The 16,368-nt window shown below is 45.2% G+C and overlaps 1 protein-coding gene across 1 annotated transcript in view; it reads right to left on the reverse strand.

Moving 5' to 3' along the window:
• Nucleotides 1-16,368, reverse strand: part of ZRANB3 (zinc finger RANBP2-type containing 3) — a gene marked incomplete in the record, with an annotated part of 393,324 nt that overhangs the window by 155,495 nt on the left and 221,461 nt on the right. Inside the window, 1 exon segment of the mRNA XM_077447813.1 lies at nucleotides 6,762-6,941. Coding sequence (XP_077303939.1) covers nucleotides 6,762-6,941 — 180 coding nt within the window.

Genomic DNA, 16,368 nt, shown 5'->3' on the forward strand with positions numbered 1-16,368 from the left:
TTTTGTTTATAGCACAAAAATTAAAAACCGCAGAGGTGATCAAATACCACCAAAAGAAAGCTCTATTTGTGGGGGGAAACAAAAAGGACGCCAATTTTATTTGGGAGCCGCATCGCACGACCACGCAATTGTCCGTTAAAGCAACACAGTGCCAAATCGAAAAAAGGGGCCTGGTCCTTTAGCTGCAAAAATGTGGTTAAATAAAGTATTGGTAAAAAAAAGATTCATGCGACTCCACTAGACCTCTGTGGTATCTGGCACCAAGTCGTTAGTAGCAGATCCTGCAAGTCCTCTAAGTGCAAGGTGGGGCCTCCATGGATCGGACTTGTTTTTCCAGCACATCCCACAGATGCTACATTGGATTGAGATCTGGAGAATTTGGAGGCCAAGTCAACACCTAAAGCTCACTGTTTTGTTCCTCAAACCAGTCATGAACCTATTTTTTGCAGTGTGGCAGGGTACAATGCCCTTCTGAAAGAGGTGACTGCCATCAAGGAATACTGTGTCATGAAGGGATGTCACCAATGTTTAGGTAGGCTGCTTATGTCAAAGTAGCATCCACATGAATGGCAGGATCCAAGGTTTCTCAGCAGAACATTTCCTAAAGCATCACACTGCCTCCGCCGGCTTGTCTTATTCCAATACTGCATCCTGGTGCCATCTCTTCTCCAGGTAAGTGACACACCCCCAGCTGTCCACATAGTGAAAAAAAAATAAAGTGTGATTCATCAGACCAGACCACCTTCTTCCATTACTCTGTGTCCAATTCTGATGTTCCACGCCCATTGTAGGCACTTTTGGCTGTGGACAGTATGGGCACTCTAAATGGTCTTGCAGCTATAACTACAATACCCATTTCTTCTGCTTTCAGCACACCAACTTCAGGAGAACATGTTTTCTTGCTGCCTAATATATCCCACTGACTTTTAGATGCCATTGTATGAGATAAAGTGGTTGTAAACCCCTTATATACACCTAGTGAAGTTGACTGGTCTAAGGCAATACACAGAGATGAAACAAATCCTCCTACATAAGTCACACCTGTTACCTGTTGTCCTCTCTTCTCCCCATTTCACTCAAAGTGCTGAACTGTAAAACTTGTCTGAGAATTCAGAAAAAAAGGGGCAGATAGCTGAAGCTACACTCTGCAGGGCTCAGTGAGGAAAGGTCTGATAGCTGATTGGAGGGAAGGAACACATCCACATAGGAACAGAGCCGAGGCTATCAATCACATGGAGGTCCCTCTGTCACCATTTTCTCTTGGTATCAGGAAAACTTGTCAAAAGTAATTCATGCCGATAACAAAGGAATAAGACAGCAGACAGAAATAGCACTTAGTGCTCTTATTTGAGACAAGTAAAATTAGAGAGAGGGATATGCTTTCATCATATTTAATGTCTGGGGTTTACAACCAATTTATTGTTATTCATTTATCCTGTATGTGGTAATAAAGTTATGGCTGATCGATGTTGTGGCAGACCCAACCAGGACAGAGGCTTTTGGAGGGGACTGCAGGGTAGCTTCTGACTATGGGTCCTGGTTTTTGAGGGGGCTCTAATCTTGGGAGAAGTGTGCCCGATGGACACTTGGAGCATTCTTGCTTCAGGTTTGGCTCCATGTCTCCCAGAAAAACAGACTCTGGGAACCTAGGACCTGGATACAGATTTGGGGCATTTGTGTCCAAACCAGCAATGGCTGCTTCACTTCCTGGTAGGCCGAGATTCAGAGCAGATGTAAATATAATCAGCCCAAAACAACCTGGTGTCCCCTGCTATAATCTGTTTACTAAGGCGTCTTGCTCTCTTGGTATCCTTGGTATTTCCTAATTGCATGCCTCCAAGGTGTGAATTCACAGTGTTAAATGAGTCACCTATTGTTTCTGTCTGTCTGCTAATCCTTTTAGAGATTTGGACAGCCTTAGGTCTTCTTACTGTGGAACTGGTGTTGAGCAGTCTTTGCAGGCACTGAGTCACCTACATTTTTCTAGGTGACTAGTTGTTAATTCAATTACGGTTTATGTTGGCTGTTCCGTAGCCAAGATAATCGTGCTATTTACAGTTTGCATAATGTGATCAGGCTCTTACCTGATTTTGTGCGTTATATATTCTGGATGAGTTTTTCAATAAAGTCAGCTCCAGTTTGCACTTAAGCTAGTGTCATCTATATCTTGGGTGCAATATTCCAATATAATACCAGGTTCCAGAGTGAAGGAAGCTATATCTTGGTGGAAGCAACCAAAGCTGAGTGACTGGTGGTCTGTCACAAGTGTAAATCAAAACTATACATTAGAGCTGCACAATTCTGGCTAAAATGAGAATCGTGATTTAGGCTGGGTTCCGCCGCGGGTTCCCGCATCGCATTGCCTCCCGGCGGCAGTTCACACTGCCCTATGCGAACTGCTGGGAGTGTCAGTGAAACGTTAATGACACCCCCAGATCAGTTCGCATATCGAAGTGCGATCTGCAAACTTGGACAGGAATTGGATCGCATGGTGTGAACACCCATGCGATCCGATTCTGCTGCGGATGAAAAAAAGGGTCCTGTGCGAGTTTGGGCCGTGTGCGATGCAAATTCAGCCATACTATCTGTATGGCTGAACTCGCATCGCACAGAGATCGGATGTGATTTGCACTGCAGTGCGGTGCGAATCACATCCGGTTATCATAACCGCTGCAATGTGAACCCAGCCTTATTTTTATTTTTTTTGTTTGTAATAAAGATCACGATTCTCACGGCGTAACATAATTTTTCACATTACACAAACAAATTGGGCTAACTTTACAGTTTAGTTTATTTTTTTTTTTTTTTATTAACTGAAGTGTAGTTATTCCCAAACAACTGCATTTGAAAGACCGCTGCACAAATGTAGTGCAACATAAAATATAGCAACAACCGCCATTTTATTATCTAGGGTCTTTGCTAATAATATATAATATGTTTGGAGGTTCTAAATAATTTTCTAGCAAAAAAAATATTGATTTTATCTTGTAAGCAACAAGTGTCAGAAAATGGCTTAGTCTTTATGTGGTTAAACTGACCTCATTTGCAGACCAAAGTTCATCCCTTTGATCTAAAAGAACTAAATGTTACAATGTTTATAGTTCTCTCAGAGCTGAGAAATGTTGATAAACATTTGTCTTTTTTTTTTTTTTTTTTTTACAGCTCTGAGCAGAGAACCGCTCTACACTTGTTACATAGAATCGTGGAAATGCCGGATTAAGATCGTGGGGGGGGGGGGTCGAATCGAGATCATGATTAAAAAAATATATACAGCAGTTCCCTTTAAAAAAATATTGTGCTCCTGCTGCTAACTGTATGGCAAATGATTGGAAAAATGATTGCCTGTTGCTATTGCAAAGAGCTGCATGGAGCCAGCGCTCTCAACACTACTCTGTGTCTCGGAATTATTAAACATGGCCAATCCAAGACTGAATTTTCCATTTACAATGTTAACTGACAGGCTCGGAGGAGATATGTTACTTGGTCTAATTAGCATAGACCAAGCATTCATTTGTTGTAGACAAAGTGGAACCAGTTCCTGGTGCACCGGTGCTATATAACAACAGGTGTCATAATTTCAACCTCTAGAATAAAACGCACAACCACCTTGACACCTACTATATATATATATATATATATATATATATATATATATATATATAAAAAATTTTTTTCAAATGTGTAAGAATGTGATTGTGGTACAGTGGGCTCTTCTATTCGCCAGTCAACTAACCCAACCCCCCCCCCCCCCCCCACCCATCCTATTGTCTCCCTACATTGAATGACAGAGCCACCAAATTAATTGAAGCAGCGAGAAGATCCGGAGTGGGTGTAAGGCTATGAAAAGATGACATCTTGTGTGTGACTCAGTCTTCATTAAAACTCAGGGCTTTTTTCAGCCTTTTTTTTTTTTTTTTAATATCAGTCAATCTATTGGGAGGAAAGAAAATGAAGATTTTTCTTTTTTTGGGATTTTGACCTTGAAAAATATGAAGGAAAAAACATATAAAAAGGGTTTTTATGCAACGTGAAAGCTGAGGAACACAACACAGAGTGTGTTTTGTTAATATTTAATAACCGTGCTTCAAATTGGATCCCCTTTGTTAGCGGAGGGGGGGAACTGATTCAATTCATGTCCTGGAGGTACAATGAGCACCTTTCTACATTTTATAAGCCGATGTGCTCCACGAAAACCTCTTTTCCTTTGCAGTTTTTTGTAAACATTTTTAAAGATATGGCTGTGGTACGGAAAGGTTAGTCTGTACAGCAATGTGTACAGCAAGCATTCACAACATTTTCATAAAGCTTGTGGCTTCATTCCTTGTGCAGGTACTATTGTTTCTGTAGGGGTTCATTTTTTTATTAATTGAATTCATATTGATATACTGCTTTTCTCCTTGGGAACTCAATACACTTTATATGTTGAGGTGGATAGTAAAGCAGCAGCCATCTTGGCCTCACTCAGTAGAATCGGTCTTCTGATGACATCCCATATTTGACGAAACGATTAAGGGCAGGGACTTCAATTTTTACGCCACTTTTCCCCCTTACGCACACCGCCATTTGTTTCATCTATCCTTGACTATTCATAGCCATTGTGGTTCTGGACTATAGAGACTTTTTTAACTAGGATTTTTTTTTTAATTTAGTTTTTTTTATTCAGCGCAACATATGTCTCTTTTCTACTATTTTGCCGTGATTTTATCTCAGTTGTTATGTTGCAGCTTTTTCATATGTTTTGACCACTTATACACAAGCGTAGTATTTGCAGGCCACTCTTGATTGGCAGGCATGGCGACTTCAACACCAACTCCTTCCTACGCGATTCGTCACAGAGGACGTCTTAAATGGGCATTGAGATTTCTATGTGCTTTCAAAACATCCTCTTTTTTCCATTTTTAACTGGATATTTACCCACATCAATATTCGTGAGTGCCATTGGTGGAGTGAGATAGAGAAGCAGCCCAGATGGCGTGTTGTGGCTTGATTGCTCAGCACGATTACACCTCTTTTACATTTCGGGGAAAGACCATCTAGCAAGAGACTTATGTTTTCTGATCATAGTGGTGCCCTGGATTGATCTCTCAAGGATTAAGCAACAGCTTTTTCTTTTGGGTTAAAAAGATCCCCTGTCAGTGATAAATGATTTGCCTTAATCCTGTGACTCCAACTATTCCTACTCCTAGGAAGGCTTATTCATTTGAAAAATAGACTTACTGGCTAGATCACCAAGTGAAAATAAAAGAGAGAAAGCCTGCAAAAAAATAAAACTAAATGTAATGTTTGATTTTGGGTTTAATATCACTTTAAAGTCAATATGTTACTGGTTTTAACCAATAGTTACCCATCTTGCCATCCACCCCAGGATATTGATTCTCTTTTAGAGTCCGGCTTTCTGAATAGTAATCTGCATCCAACATGTCCTGGAATGTCAGATGCCTGGCCTCTCTGTGATTCCGTCTGCTGGCCCCATTGTCCGTACAAGACACAGTAATAATTTAGGGGCCAGTAAAAGGAACCACAGGTCAGTAGAGAACAAAGCACCCGACTTACCCAGAAGTATGGAATGCTGAAGATCTTTCTGCAGCCAAATAGAGTGAAGATCAGCAGTGCAGGTAGTGGGCCAGGTAAGTATTAAAACACAAAAAAAAAGAAAACACTTAAAAATAAAAACAAGGTATGCTGAAGCTTACCAGTCCTAAAATGTTGGGGCTTCATTAATTACCTTTTTTCAGCTTTTTAATTAGTAATTCTGCCAATGCCACACTTCTTGTCCTAGGGTGACAACGGGTCACATAGAGGGAATGTGTTCTGCAGTTCATAGAAGATAACTGGGAAGGCTGATTGCATTCTTTAAGATTCCAGGACAGTAAGATACAGGGACACTATGTGATTATGTCTAGCAGTATCAACAAGTTTTTCTTTACGGTCAAAAATGTGCTTAAAGCGGGAGTCCGCGTTTTTTTTTTTTTTAAAAGCCAGCAGCTACAAATACTGCAGCTGCTGACTTTTAAAATAGTGACACTTACCCGCCCAGCGCGCCCGCGATGTCAGCACCCGAAGCCGATCACTTGATTGTCTCTCGGGTGCTGCCGCCGCCATCTTAGGTATGGGAATCAGGAAGTGGAGCCTTTCGGCTTCATTTCCCGGTTCCCTACTGCGCATGCGCGAGTCACGCTGCGCAATAAGGATAGTCCCCGCAGACTCTGGGATCTGTGCGTTTCCCAGCAGGCAGTGGGGGACTTTCGGAAAGGGGCGTAGATTCTGCGGAAAGGGGCGTGCCTTCTGCAGAATCTACGCCGGAAGTGGGTGCAGATACCTGTACTGTACAGGTACCTGCACTCCCCTCCCCCCTGAAAGGTGGCAATTGTGGCGCCGGAGGGGGGGGGAGGATTCCAATGAGCGGAAGGTCCACTTTAGGGTGGACCTCCGCTTTAATCTAAAAAAGAAAACTAAAGCAACCACCACATTGAAAGACTAGTAAGCAACAATGTTTAAAATGTTTGTACTTCAGTTCAGAAACACCTTATTTTCCTTACGAAAACATAATTTTTAGTAGTTTAATCTCACTTAAAGCTTTCCTTTACCATTTTTAAACAGGTTTAAATTTGGTCACTTTTGCAGAAAAACTCAGCACTGGTGAGATTACTTTGAACACTTATGCTAGCTTGCCCCTCCCATGTCAAACGTTTGCTGGTAATAAATTAAAAACGACAGCTTGCAAACTTTTCTCTCTTTGTGCGGTTTTAGATGCTTGGTACCTTTCTGTTCAGCATCCCCCACATCAGTGTGTCCATGGTCCCTTTGGCGATCAAATAATGAATATGTACGGAGTTACTCTGTCCAATCCGGTGGGCTCGATCTTCAGCTTGTTTTATGTGGCCGGGGTCCCAGTAGAGCTCAGCAAAAACAACGTGAGTGGCAGCTGTGAACGTCAGTCCCTGAACCAAGAAAATTAAACAAACACAGTGGTCTCCAAAGGACATAATGGAATAATAATGAATTCAGAAACAACAAAACCAACAACCTAATTATGCACTGATGTACTCATTTGGTTTGTTATACTAGACAACACAGAAACTTAAAACAGACTTTGTAAAGAAAAAGAAAACAAATTGTCTTAGGCATCATGCACATAAGTCTACTTTGACCGCCGGCCTCTGGAAAAATGCAAAACGTGGCAAAATCGCACTGCCATTTTACCGTGTTTTGGGGGTGGTGGTAAAAACATTCCTATCCTAAACGTGATTCTTCCACATTCAGGAGAGGGCAGTTGAGGGAAAAAGGACCTCCCCTAATCACAGCAGCTCCTAAACAGTCCTAAAAGCCTATGTGTACATGGACACACAGGCTTTTATGGAGTTGAGTTGAGAAGCTCAACTTAAGTTTAGCAGCTATAGTGTACATGAAGCCTAAGAGATTGGCCACAGTTTTTCTGGGTAAACCTGGCTATACACTGTATGAATTTCAGCCGATTCCTGAGGAACCAACCAACATCCATACAGTGAGTAGCCCTTCTGGCCACCTCCCACCCAACAACTCAATTTAAATAAATTAAAAGAGGAAAGCTGCATCCAATCAGATTGGGTATGTTAATACCTGGTCAGGCTGATGGTCAGAATATAACAGCCACAGCAGTACAAGGTGTGACAATTTAATTCCCAGAATGTCCGTGGCATAGCGTATGGTGAGTCACACAGTCATTCGCACGTGTTCAGACAAGTTCTGACATGCACTCGCCTGGGTTACAGACCAGTTGACTCTATACAAAGTGATATAGGAATTACCACGTTTGTGGGGTGCTTTTGGTGGCAAATGAGTGGCAGGAGTCTGGAGCAGCAGATTACCATAAAGATTTGTATGAAAACGTGCAAGTGAATCTTTTGCTCTGTTACAACATGCTTTTGGTGAACATTCCATCCAATCTTTTGAAGAATGCAGAGGTTAAGGTCATTGACAGTTGGTTCTGGGAATTAAATTGTCACACCTCGTAGTTTCAGCCAACTGTGCTGTTAGCATGGATGGAGTAAAGAGGAATCCATCATTTGCCACTACTTTTTTACTATCAGCTCACAGGCTGTGTATGGCCAGGATTTGTAAAATGGATAAAAAAAAAGTATCTAGGTTATGTTCTGGCCCATGATCATTTAAATACTGGCATTGCAGTACAACACCAAAATAATACATCCCAGCGCTGACAGTTTCTGAAATGTCCATCATGTGATCAGTCTTCAGACCAATGGACTGCTGGAAGTGGTGAAGATCAGGAGACCAGAAGTAAAAGGAAGTGGGAATCCCTCCATGGAAGACACAAACTGCAAATAGTATTTTTGTACTCACCGTAAAATCCTTTTCTCTGAAGTTCACTGACGGGCACAGCACCTTTAATCTTGACCTTAGGGTTATATCCCCACCTTCAAGAGAGGACTAGGCAGAACATGTAAAAACAACAAAACTGCACAGTACCTCCCAGGGGGCGGTCCTACTGGCTATAACCCCTCACTCTGCTTCCAGCAGCTCAGTTTGTCAAAAAGCAGCACAAACGTAAATATGAGGGGTGGGTGCTGTGTCCATCAATGAATTTCAGAGAAAAGGGTTTTACAGCGAGTACAAAAATACTATTTTCTCTTTCGTTCAATGACGGACAAAACACCTTTAATCTTGACCTTAGGGACATCCCCAAGCGATGTAAAAAAACAAGGGGTGGGAAAAGAAAGAAAATAAACTCCACCCATAACAAAAAACTCCTCAACAGAGGAGTTGCAACCTTAAACAGCAGCCTGCAAAATCTTGCCGCCGAAGCAAGCATCCGAAGATGAGCTCACATCAATCTTGTAAAATTTTGTGAAAGTGTGAACAGACGACCAGGTTGTTGCCTTAACACACCTGGGAAATGGACACTTGAAGTCGGAAAGCCCAAGAGGCACAGATTGCTCTGGTTAAATGTGCCATGACAGGAAAGGGGGGCGTCTGGCCCCTTATGGCATAAGCCTGAAACACGATCTGTCTGATCCGAGAAATGTTTGCCGACGAGACCGCCAGGCCCTTCTTGGGACCAGCCACCGATATAAACAGCGAGTCTGACCTCCGGAAAGGAGCTGTAGCAGACAAATACACCCGCAGAACCCGGAACACGTCCAAAGAACGCGAAGCAACTTCTTTGGGATGTGACGGGCGAGGACATAAGGACAGAAGCACAATGTCCTTATTTAGATGAAAGGCTGAAACAACCTTTGGAAGAAATGAAGGCTGTGGACCCAGCACCGCCTTAGCCTTGTGGAGGATCAAATAGGGAGACTAGCATGACAAGGCCGCCAACTGAGCTGGCTCACCCAAATTTGACAATCCAGGGATGTTGGAGATTTGTCCCATTTGGACAGGATCTCTTTCTGCAAGACTCGAGTGTGGAATGGAGCATACGGTACCGCCTCGAAAGTGGCTACCATGAGACCCAGAACTTGCATGCAAAAACATAGCGGCGACCACCTGCGGGACACCAATAACTTCAACGCAGCTTGAAGAGTCTGCAGCTTGTCTGAAGGGAGAAAGACTCGCCTCTGAGGAGCCCAAAACCAAGCCCAGATACTCCAGGCATTGAGTCTGCACCAACATCAACTTCTGGAGGTTCAACACCCAAACAAACTCCCGGAGAGTCTGTATGGTGATCGCCACATCCTCCCTTAATTCTGAGGAGGAATCTGCTCTCAGAAGGAGGTCATCCAGGTAACCCATGATTGCGAGCCCTTGTTGTCTTAGCAATGCCAGAATTGGGGCTAGCACCTTGATTAAGACCCTGGGTGGCGTCGCTAGGCCAAAAGGGAGAGCTTCCAATTGATAGTGCTTGTCCCAGACTACAAATCGTAGAAACTTCTGATGCCTGACGCATATGGGGACATGCAGGTATGTGTCCTTGATGTCCAAGGATAACAAGAAATGCCCCTGATGGAGTGCAGCGACCACAGAGCGAACTGATTCCATCCTGAACATTTGTACTTTCACAAAGCCATTGAGGGCCTTGAGATCCAGGACCGGACAGACCCCTTCCTTCTTTGGGACTACAAACAGATTGGAGTAGAATCCCTGAAACCTTTCCGGCATCGGCACAGGTACTATCACCCCGTGAAGCAGCAGGTCCTCCCGACGAGCCGTAAGGAGATGAAGGTTGGAGAGAAAAAATCTGTTTGGCGGACAAGAAAGAAACCATCTTGTAGCCTGATGAAACCAGTTTGCAGACCCACTGGTCGAAAAGGAGGGAGGTCCACCAGGCTGCAAACTCCCTTAGGTGACCCCCCACCCGAGAGTCGGGTGGGGAAAACCTTCATGCGGCAAAAGATTTGCTTGCAGGCTTGCGAAATCAGGGATGCTTTTGTAACTCAGTGGGCACCTTGTCCAACTGGGAACGCTTGCCTGCTGACCCGGGCAGACGAAAAATCTGCTTCTGAGCGGAAAAGGAGGGCCCCTGCCTAAAGCATGGCTCCTTACCCTTCCTGGACTGTGGGAGTAAAGTACTCTTTCCCCCAGTAACATTCTAAATAATTTCATCCAGTGAGGCTTCAAATAGCATCTTCCCCTGGAAGGGCAAATCTGCCAGTACTTTCTTAGATGCCTGGTCCGCAGACCAGCATTTTAGCCAAATCCCGCGACATAGCACCACAGCTGATACTGAAGCTCTAGAAAGCAAGGGGGTCATATCTAAGGCCGCATCACAGACATACTTCAGGTCCTGCACCAACTGGTCTGCCAGTTCCACGCAGACTGGTGAAACCTGTTGCTTCTCCACTCGTGGTGCAACAACTTAGCCCATTTAGTAAGCGTCTGTGACACCAGGGCCATGGCTAACACTGGCCGCAATGCTGCCACCACAACCGCCTCGGCCCTGCTGTCAGCAGAGTCCTTGAAAGCAGAGGTCCCTTCCACCGGGATCGTGGTTACCTTATTTAACTTGGATAACAGGGGGGTCAACAAAAGGAGATGTCCATTTCTTAAGGAAACTCTTCTCAAAGGGGTAACGCACTGCCATCCATCTCGGGACCGAAAAGGCCCGCTGCGGGCTTCCCCACTCCTTTTAAATAAACGTATTGAAATAAGTTAGGAAGGGAAACACCTTAGCAGTGCAGGACGGCTTGTGGGACCCCAGAAGGGACTGACACCTCTGCAGATTCCCCCACCATATCCTCTATCATTAAGGTTTCATGCACCGCTGTGATAAGTGCTCCTACAAGCGCCATTTCCTGCGCTGACCCGGACACGGAGTCCTCCTCACTGTCCGAACGGTCCTGGTCCGCATCCTCTGAAATGTCAGAACATGGGCCGCCTGCCACAGTGGGACCTGTGTCTAAATCAGAGCTTTCCCCAGAAGACGGTGGAGGGAGTGGGCGTTTTTTACCCCACTTGTGCCCGCACTCCGCTTCTACCCTAGAAACAAAGGACTCCAGGAACGCCGACAGAGCTTCCATAGGCACTGCAGACTCACCACCCTGACCCAGGTACTGCGCTGTGCTGCTGCCGTCTGCTGTCCCCTGTGCCAGCCACGAGGTGTTCTGTGTCAGTTTCGCGCTGTTCCAGACTGAACCAGCCACCCAGCGGTAGAGTAAAACAAAACTGAGGCTACCAGAAAATGCACCGCAGCATAACGTCTGAGAGTGCCAGGAAAATGGCCGCCAGACTTCAAGAAAATGGGCGTGGTTAAGAAACTGGACAAGAAAACGGCCACAGTTTGCGCAGAGGCCAGTCCCCACATGGCAACACACAGATACCCAAAAAATGGTCTGAAATCAGGGGGGGGGGGGGGGGAGAGGACCACCAACTGCCCAACGTAGCCCCCTGCCAGGACCCAGAGCTCCCTCAGCCAGGTACGTGCACCGCACCCCCTATGCCCAGTCACACAGCGGCCCATCAGCATGGGGAGGAGGGAAAGGGACAGGGAGAGAAGAAAGGGAGAGGGAAAAACCCCCCTAGTCGACCTCCCAGGGAATGCCCAGCTGCTCCATCCTGCCGAGACAGGTGGAATCATACTGCAGGGAATGCTGGACGCATTCCACGTACAGACCCGTCGGCCATGGCACGCTGTGATACGGACAGCAGTAGCCCAGTCATATGTGTGTCTCAGAGCATATAGCTCGCCGGCCAGCCCTGGATCAGATGGGGCATGTCATGGCCGACCCAGCGCTTAGCTAAGGTCTGCACACGCTCGATAGCCAGGCTGGGGAGACTAGGAGGATCTATATTATCCAGCCTGTCACCCAGCCCAGCTGTTGATTGTAGATCACAGGAATCAGAAAAAAGAAAAAATTTCAAGGACCAAATGGTCCCCACAGGGAGTAAGGTCCTTCTATACTAGGCAGAAAAAAACTGAACTGCTGGAAGCAGAGTGAGGGGTTATAGCCAGTAGGACCGCCACCTGGGTGGTAATGTGCTGTTTTGCTGTTTTTACATGTTATGCCTAGTCCTCTCCTTAAGGTGGCAATATAACCCTAAGGTCAAGATTAAAGGTGCTGTGTCCATCAATGAACAAAAGAGAAAAAGCATTTTTAGTAGTAGCATGGTTAAATATGAACCAATCTAAGGCTTTTTTTCTGGAAACCCACTTGTGGGACTTCCTGTTTTATTAGCAAGATATTATCGTCAATTGGTTATTTAATGTCTAGTGTAATGAATTTGACATGCACCACTAATTTGCATGTCTACCCATCAGAGTTATTTAAAATTGTTCTTATTAATTCTTCAGCTATTATCTTTTTTTTTTCTGTTCCATTCTCCTAAATATACTTAGCTCCTTGGTATCCCTTGTTAATTGAAAATTGCTTCCTTTCCCCACAAGGTAGAGAAAGAATTAGGAAATATTAAAAGAGACAGTGAAGTTTTAGTAAGTTCTGGCAAAAAAAAAAAAAAGAGAGAAACAGAAAGGGCCATTTCACACGGACGTGTCCGTGTACGGGCTCCGCTTTGCCAAGCAGGGGATCGCTCCGTCAATCCCCACTGAGCAGGCAGATGGCAGGTCCGTCTCTGCACGCTGTGCAGGGACGGACCTGTCAGAACGCTGCTCTCCTCTATGGGGGAATCGGATGAAGACGGACTGTAGAGTCCATTTCCATCCGATCCACCAGACGGATGGAAAAGGGGGACGTCAATTTTGCATCTGTTCCTAAATAAAGAAACACCACACAAAAGTAATACGATTTCAACATTTTATTTAATAATAAATACAAGTTAGGTCTTAAATAATTCTGATGGGGTAGACATGCAAACTAGTAAAATGTTAAATTTAAGACACTCAACATTCATTATTAGAAACCCTATATATAGATTAATAACCCTTAATAGTGATGGCCGAACGGTTCGCCCGGCGGTCGTTTCGCGGCGAATTTCCGACTTTCGCCGTCCGCGGGTTCGAACGCCTTTTTCCGTCGTTCGCCCCGGCGGACTTACGTGTTTAATGTATACAAGAACTTTAACCTTTCGTGACACGTTTATCATGTGTTACAGGACAACCAATTGAGACATGACAGCTCATGGACACTTGGACATTCCCCCTAACCTATAAATACACCCGATCCGGTGGCCATTTTACATTCTTTCTTCTGTCACTGTAGGGAAAGGATCCTGTGTGGAGTAGGGACAGAGAAAACGCTAGCTATTTGGTACACAAAAGTTCTTTTCAGGACTGGTATAGGTGTTAGGTCAGCAGCCTGAGTTTCTTTTGTCAGTTTAGATAAAGGGACAGAGCGCTGTATGCTGCTATTTTAGGGACAGCTCAGCCAGATTAGTCTTTCTTCATCATCATCATCATCATCATCATTAGCTGTTACTATCAGGTCCACAAAAGAGCTGTTCCAGCTAATCGTTCCAGCCTACTCTTTTTTGCCAATTTGTATAGGGACAGGCAGGAAGCAGTGTGTCAGGCAGTGAGGATAATTTTAAAGACTTGCTGTTACTATTAGTTCCACAAAGGTTCTTTTCAGGACTGGTATCAGTGGTACGGTAATAGGCTTGTACACGTATAATATTCTTTCTTCCAAATATAGAAAGAATATTATACTTGACTGCTGCCCTTCTGCTGCAGTCTGCTAATCATTCACAACTCACTTGTTCCACAAAGCTCTTTATCAGGACTGGTAACTTGGTCTGTCTAGGGTGCTACGGTACATAGGCTTGGGTGCGGTACAGTCTGCTGTTCTGTAAGGACCGCTATCGGTCCACAATACATAGGGTTGCCGTGCACTACTGCTGACCGCTGCCCTATACTGCAGCAGTCCTTCATTGGTATAGGGACTGACGTACAGTCTGCTAATCACTAACACACAACCTGCTTGGTCCACAAAAGTTCTTATAAGGACTGGTAACTTGGTATAGGGTGCTACGGTACATAGGCCTGAGTGCGTTACAGTCTGCTGTTCTGTAAGGACCGCTATCGGTCCACAATACATAGGGTTGCCGTGCACTACTGCTGACCGCTGCCCTATACTGCAGCAGTCCTTCAGCGGTATAGGGACTGACGCACAGTCTGCTAAACACTAACACACAACCTGCTTGGTCCACAAAAGTTTTTATAAGGACTGGTAACTTGGTATAGGGTGCTACGGTACATAGGCCTGAGTGCAGTACAGTCTGCTGTTCTGTAAGGACCGCTATCGGTCCACAATACATAGGGTTGCCGTGCACTACTGCTGACCGCTGCCCTATACTGCAGCAGTCCTTCATTGGTATAGGGACTGACGTACAGTCTGCTAATCACTAACACACAACCTGCTTGGTCCACAAAAGTTCTTATAAGGACTGGTAACTTGGTATAGGGTGCTACGGTACATAGGCCTGAGTGCGTTACAGTCTGCTGTTCTGTAAGGACCGCTATCGGTCCACAATACATAGGGTTGCCGTGCACTACTGCTGACCGCTGCCCTATACTGCAGCAGTCCTTCATTGGTATAGGGACTGACGTACAGTCTGCTAATCACTAACACACAACCTGCTTGTTCCACAAAAGTTCTTATAAGGACTGGTAACTTGGTATAGGGTGCTACGGTACATAGGCCTGAGTGCGTTACAGTCTGCTGTTCTGTAAGGACCGCTATCGGTCCACAATACATAGGGTTGCCGTGCACTACTGCTGACCGCTGCCCTATACTGCAGCAGTCCTTCATTGGTATAGGGACTGACGTACAGTCTGCTAATCACTAACACACAACCTGCTTGGTCCACAAAAGTTCTTATAAGGACTGGTAACTTGGTATAGGGTGCTACGGTACATAGGCCTGAGTGCGTTACAGTCTGCTGTTCTGTAAGGACCGCTATCGGTCCACAATACATAGGGTTGCCGTGCACTACTGCTGACCGCTGCCCTATACTGCAGCAGTCCTTCAGCGGTATAGGGACTGACGCACAGTCTGCTAAACACTAACACACAACCTGCTTGGTCCACAAAAGTTTTTATAAGGACTGGTAACTTGGTATAGGGTGCTACGGTACATAGGCCTGAGTGCGTTACAGTCTGCTGTTCTGTAAGGACCGCTATCGGTCCACAATACATAGGGTTGCCGTGCACTACTGCTGACCGCTGCCCTATACTGCAGCAGTCCTTCATTGGTATAGGGACTGACGTACAGTCTGCTAATCACTAACACACAACCTGCTTGGTCCACAAAAGTTCTTATAAGGACTGGTAACTTGGTATAGGGTGCTACGGTACATAGGCCTGAGTGCAGTACAGTCTGCTGTTCTGTAAGGACCGCTATCGGTCCACAATACATAGGGTTGCCGTGCACTACTGCTGACCGCTGCCCTATACTGCAGCAGTCCTTCAGCGGTATAGGGACTGACGCACAGTCTGCTAAACACTAACACACAACCTGCTTGGTCCACAAAAGTTTTTATAAGGACTGGTAACTTGGTATAGGGTGCTACGGTACATAGGCCTGAGTGCAGTACAGTCTGCTGTTCTGTAAGGACCGCTATCGGTCCACAATACATAGGGTTGCCGTGCACTACTGCTGACCGCTGCCCTATACTGCAGCAGTCCTTCATTGGTATAGGGACTGACGTACAGTCTGCTAATCACTAACACACAACCTGCTTGGTCCACAAAAGTTCTTATAAGGACTGGTAACTTGGTATAGGGTGCTACGGTACATAGGCCTGAGTGCAGTACAGTCTGCTGTTCTGTAAGGACCGCTATCGGTCCACAATACATAGGGTTGCCGTGCACTACTGCTGACCGCTGCCCTATACTGCAGCAGTCCTTCAGCGGTATAGGGACTGACGCACAGTCTGCTAAACACTAACACACAACCTGCTTGGTCCACAAAAGTTTTTATAAGGACTGGTAACTTGGTATAGGGTGCTACGGTACATAGGCCTGAGTGCAGTACAGTC

This window comes from Lithobates pipiens, unplaced genomic scaffold, assembly GCF_037356315.1.
Source record: "Lithobates pipiens isolate NorthernLeopardFrog02 unplaced genomic scaffold, aLitPip1_a1.2 Scaffold_22, whole genome shotgun sequence".
In the NCBI taxonomy this organism is placed as follows: Eukaryota; Metazoa; Chordata; class Amphibia; order Anura; family Ranidae; genus Lithobates; species Lithobates pipiens.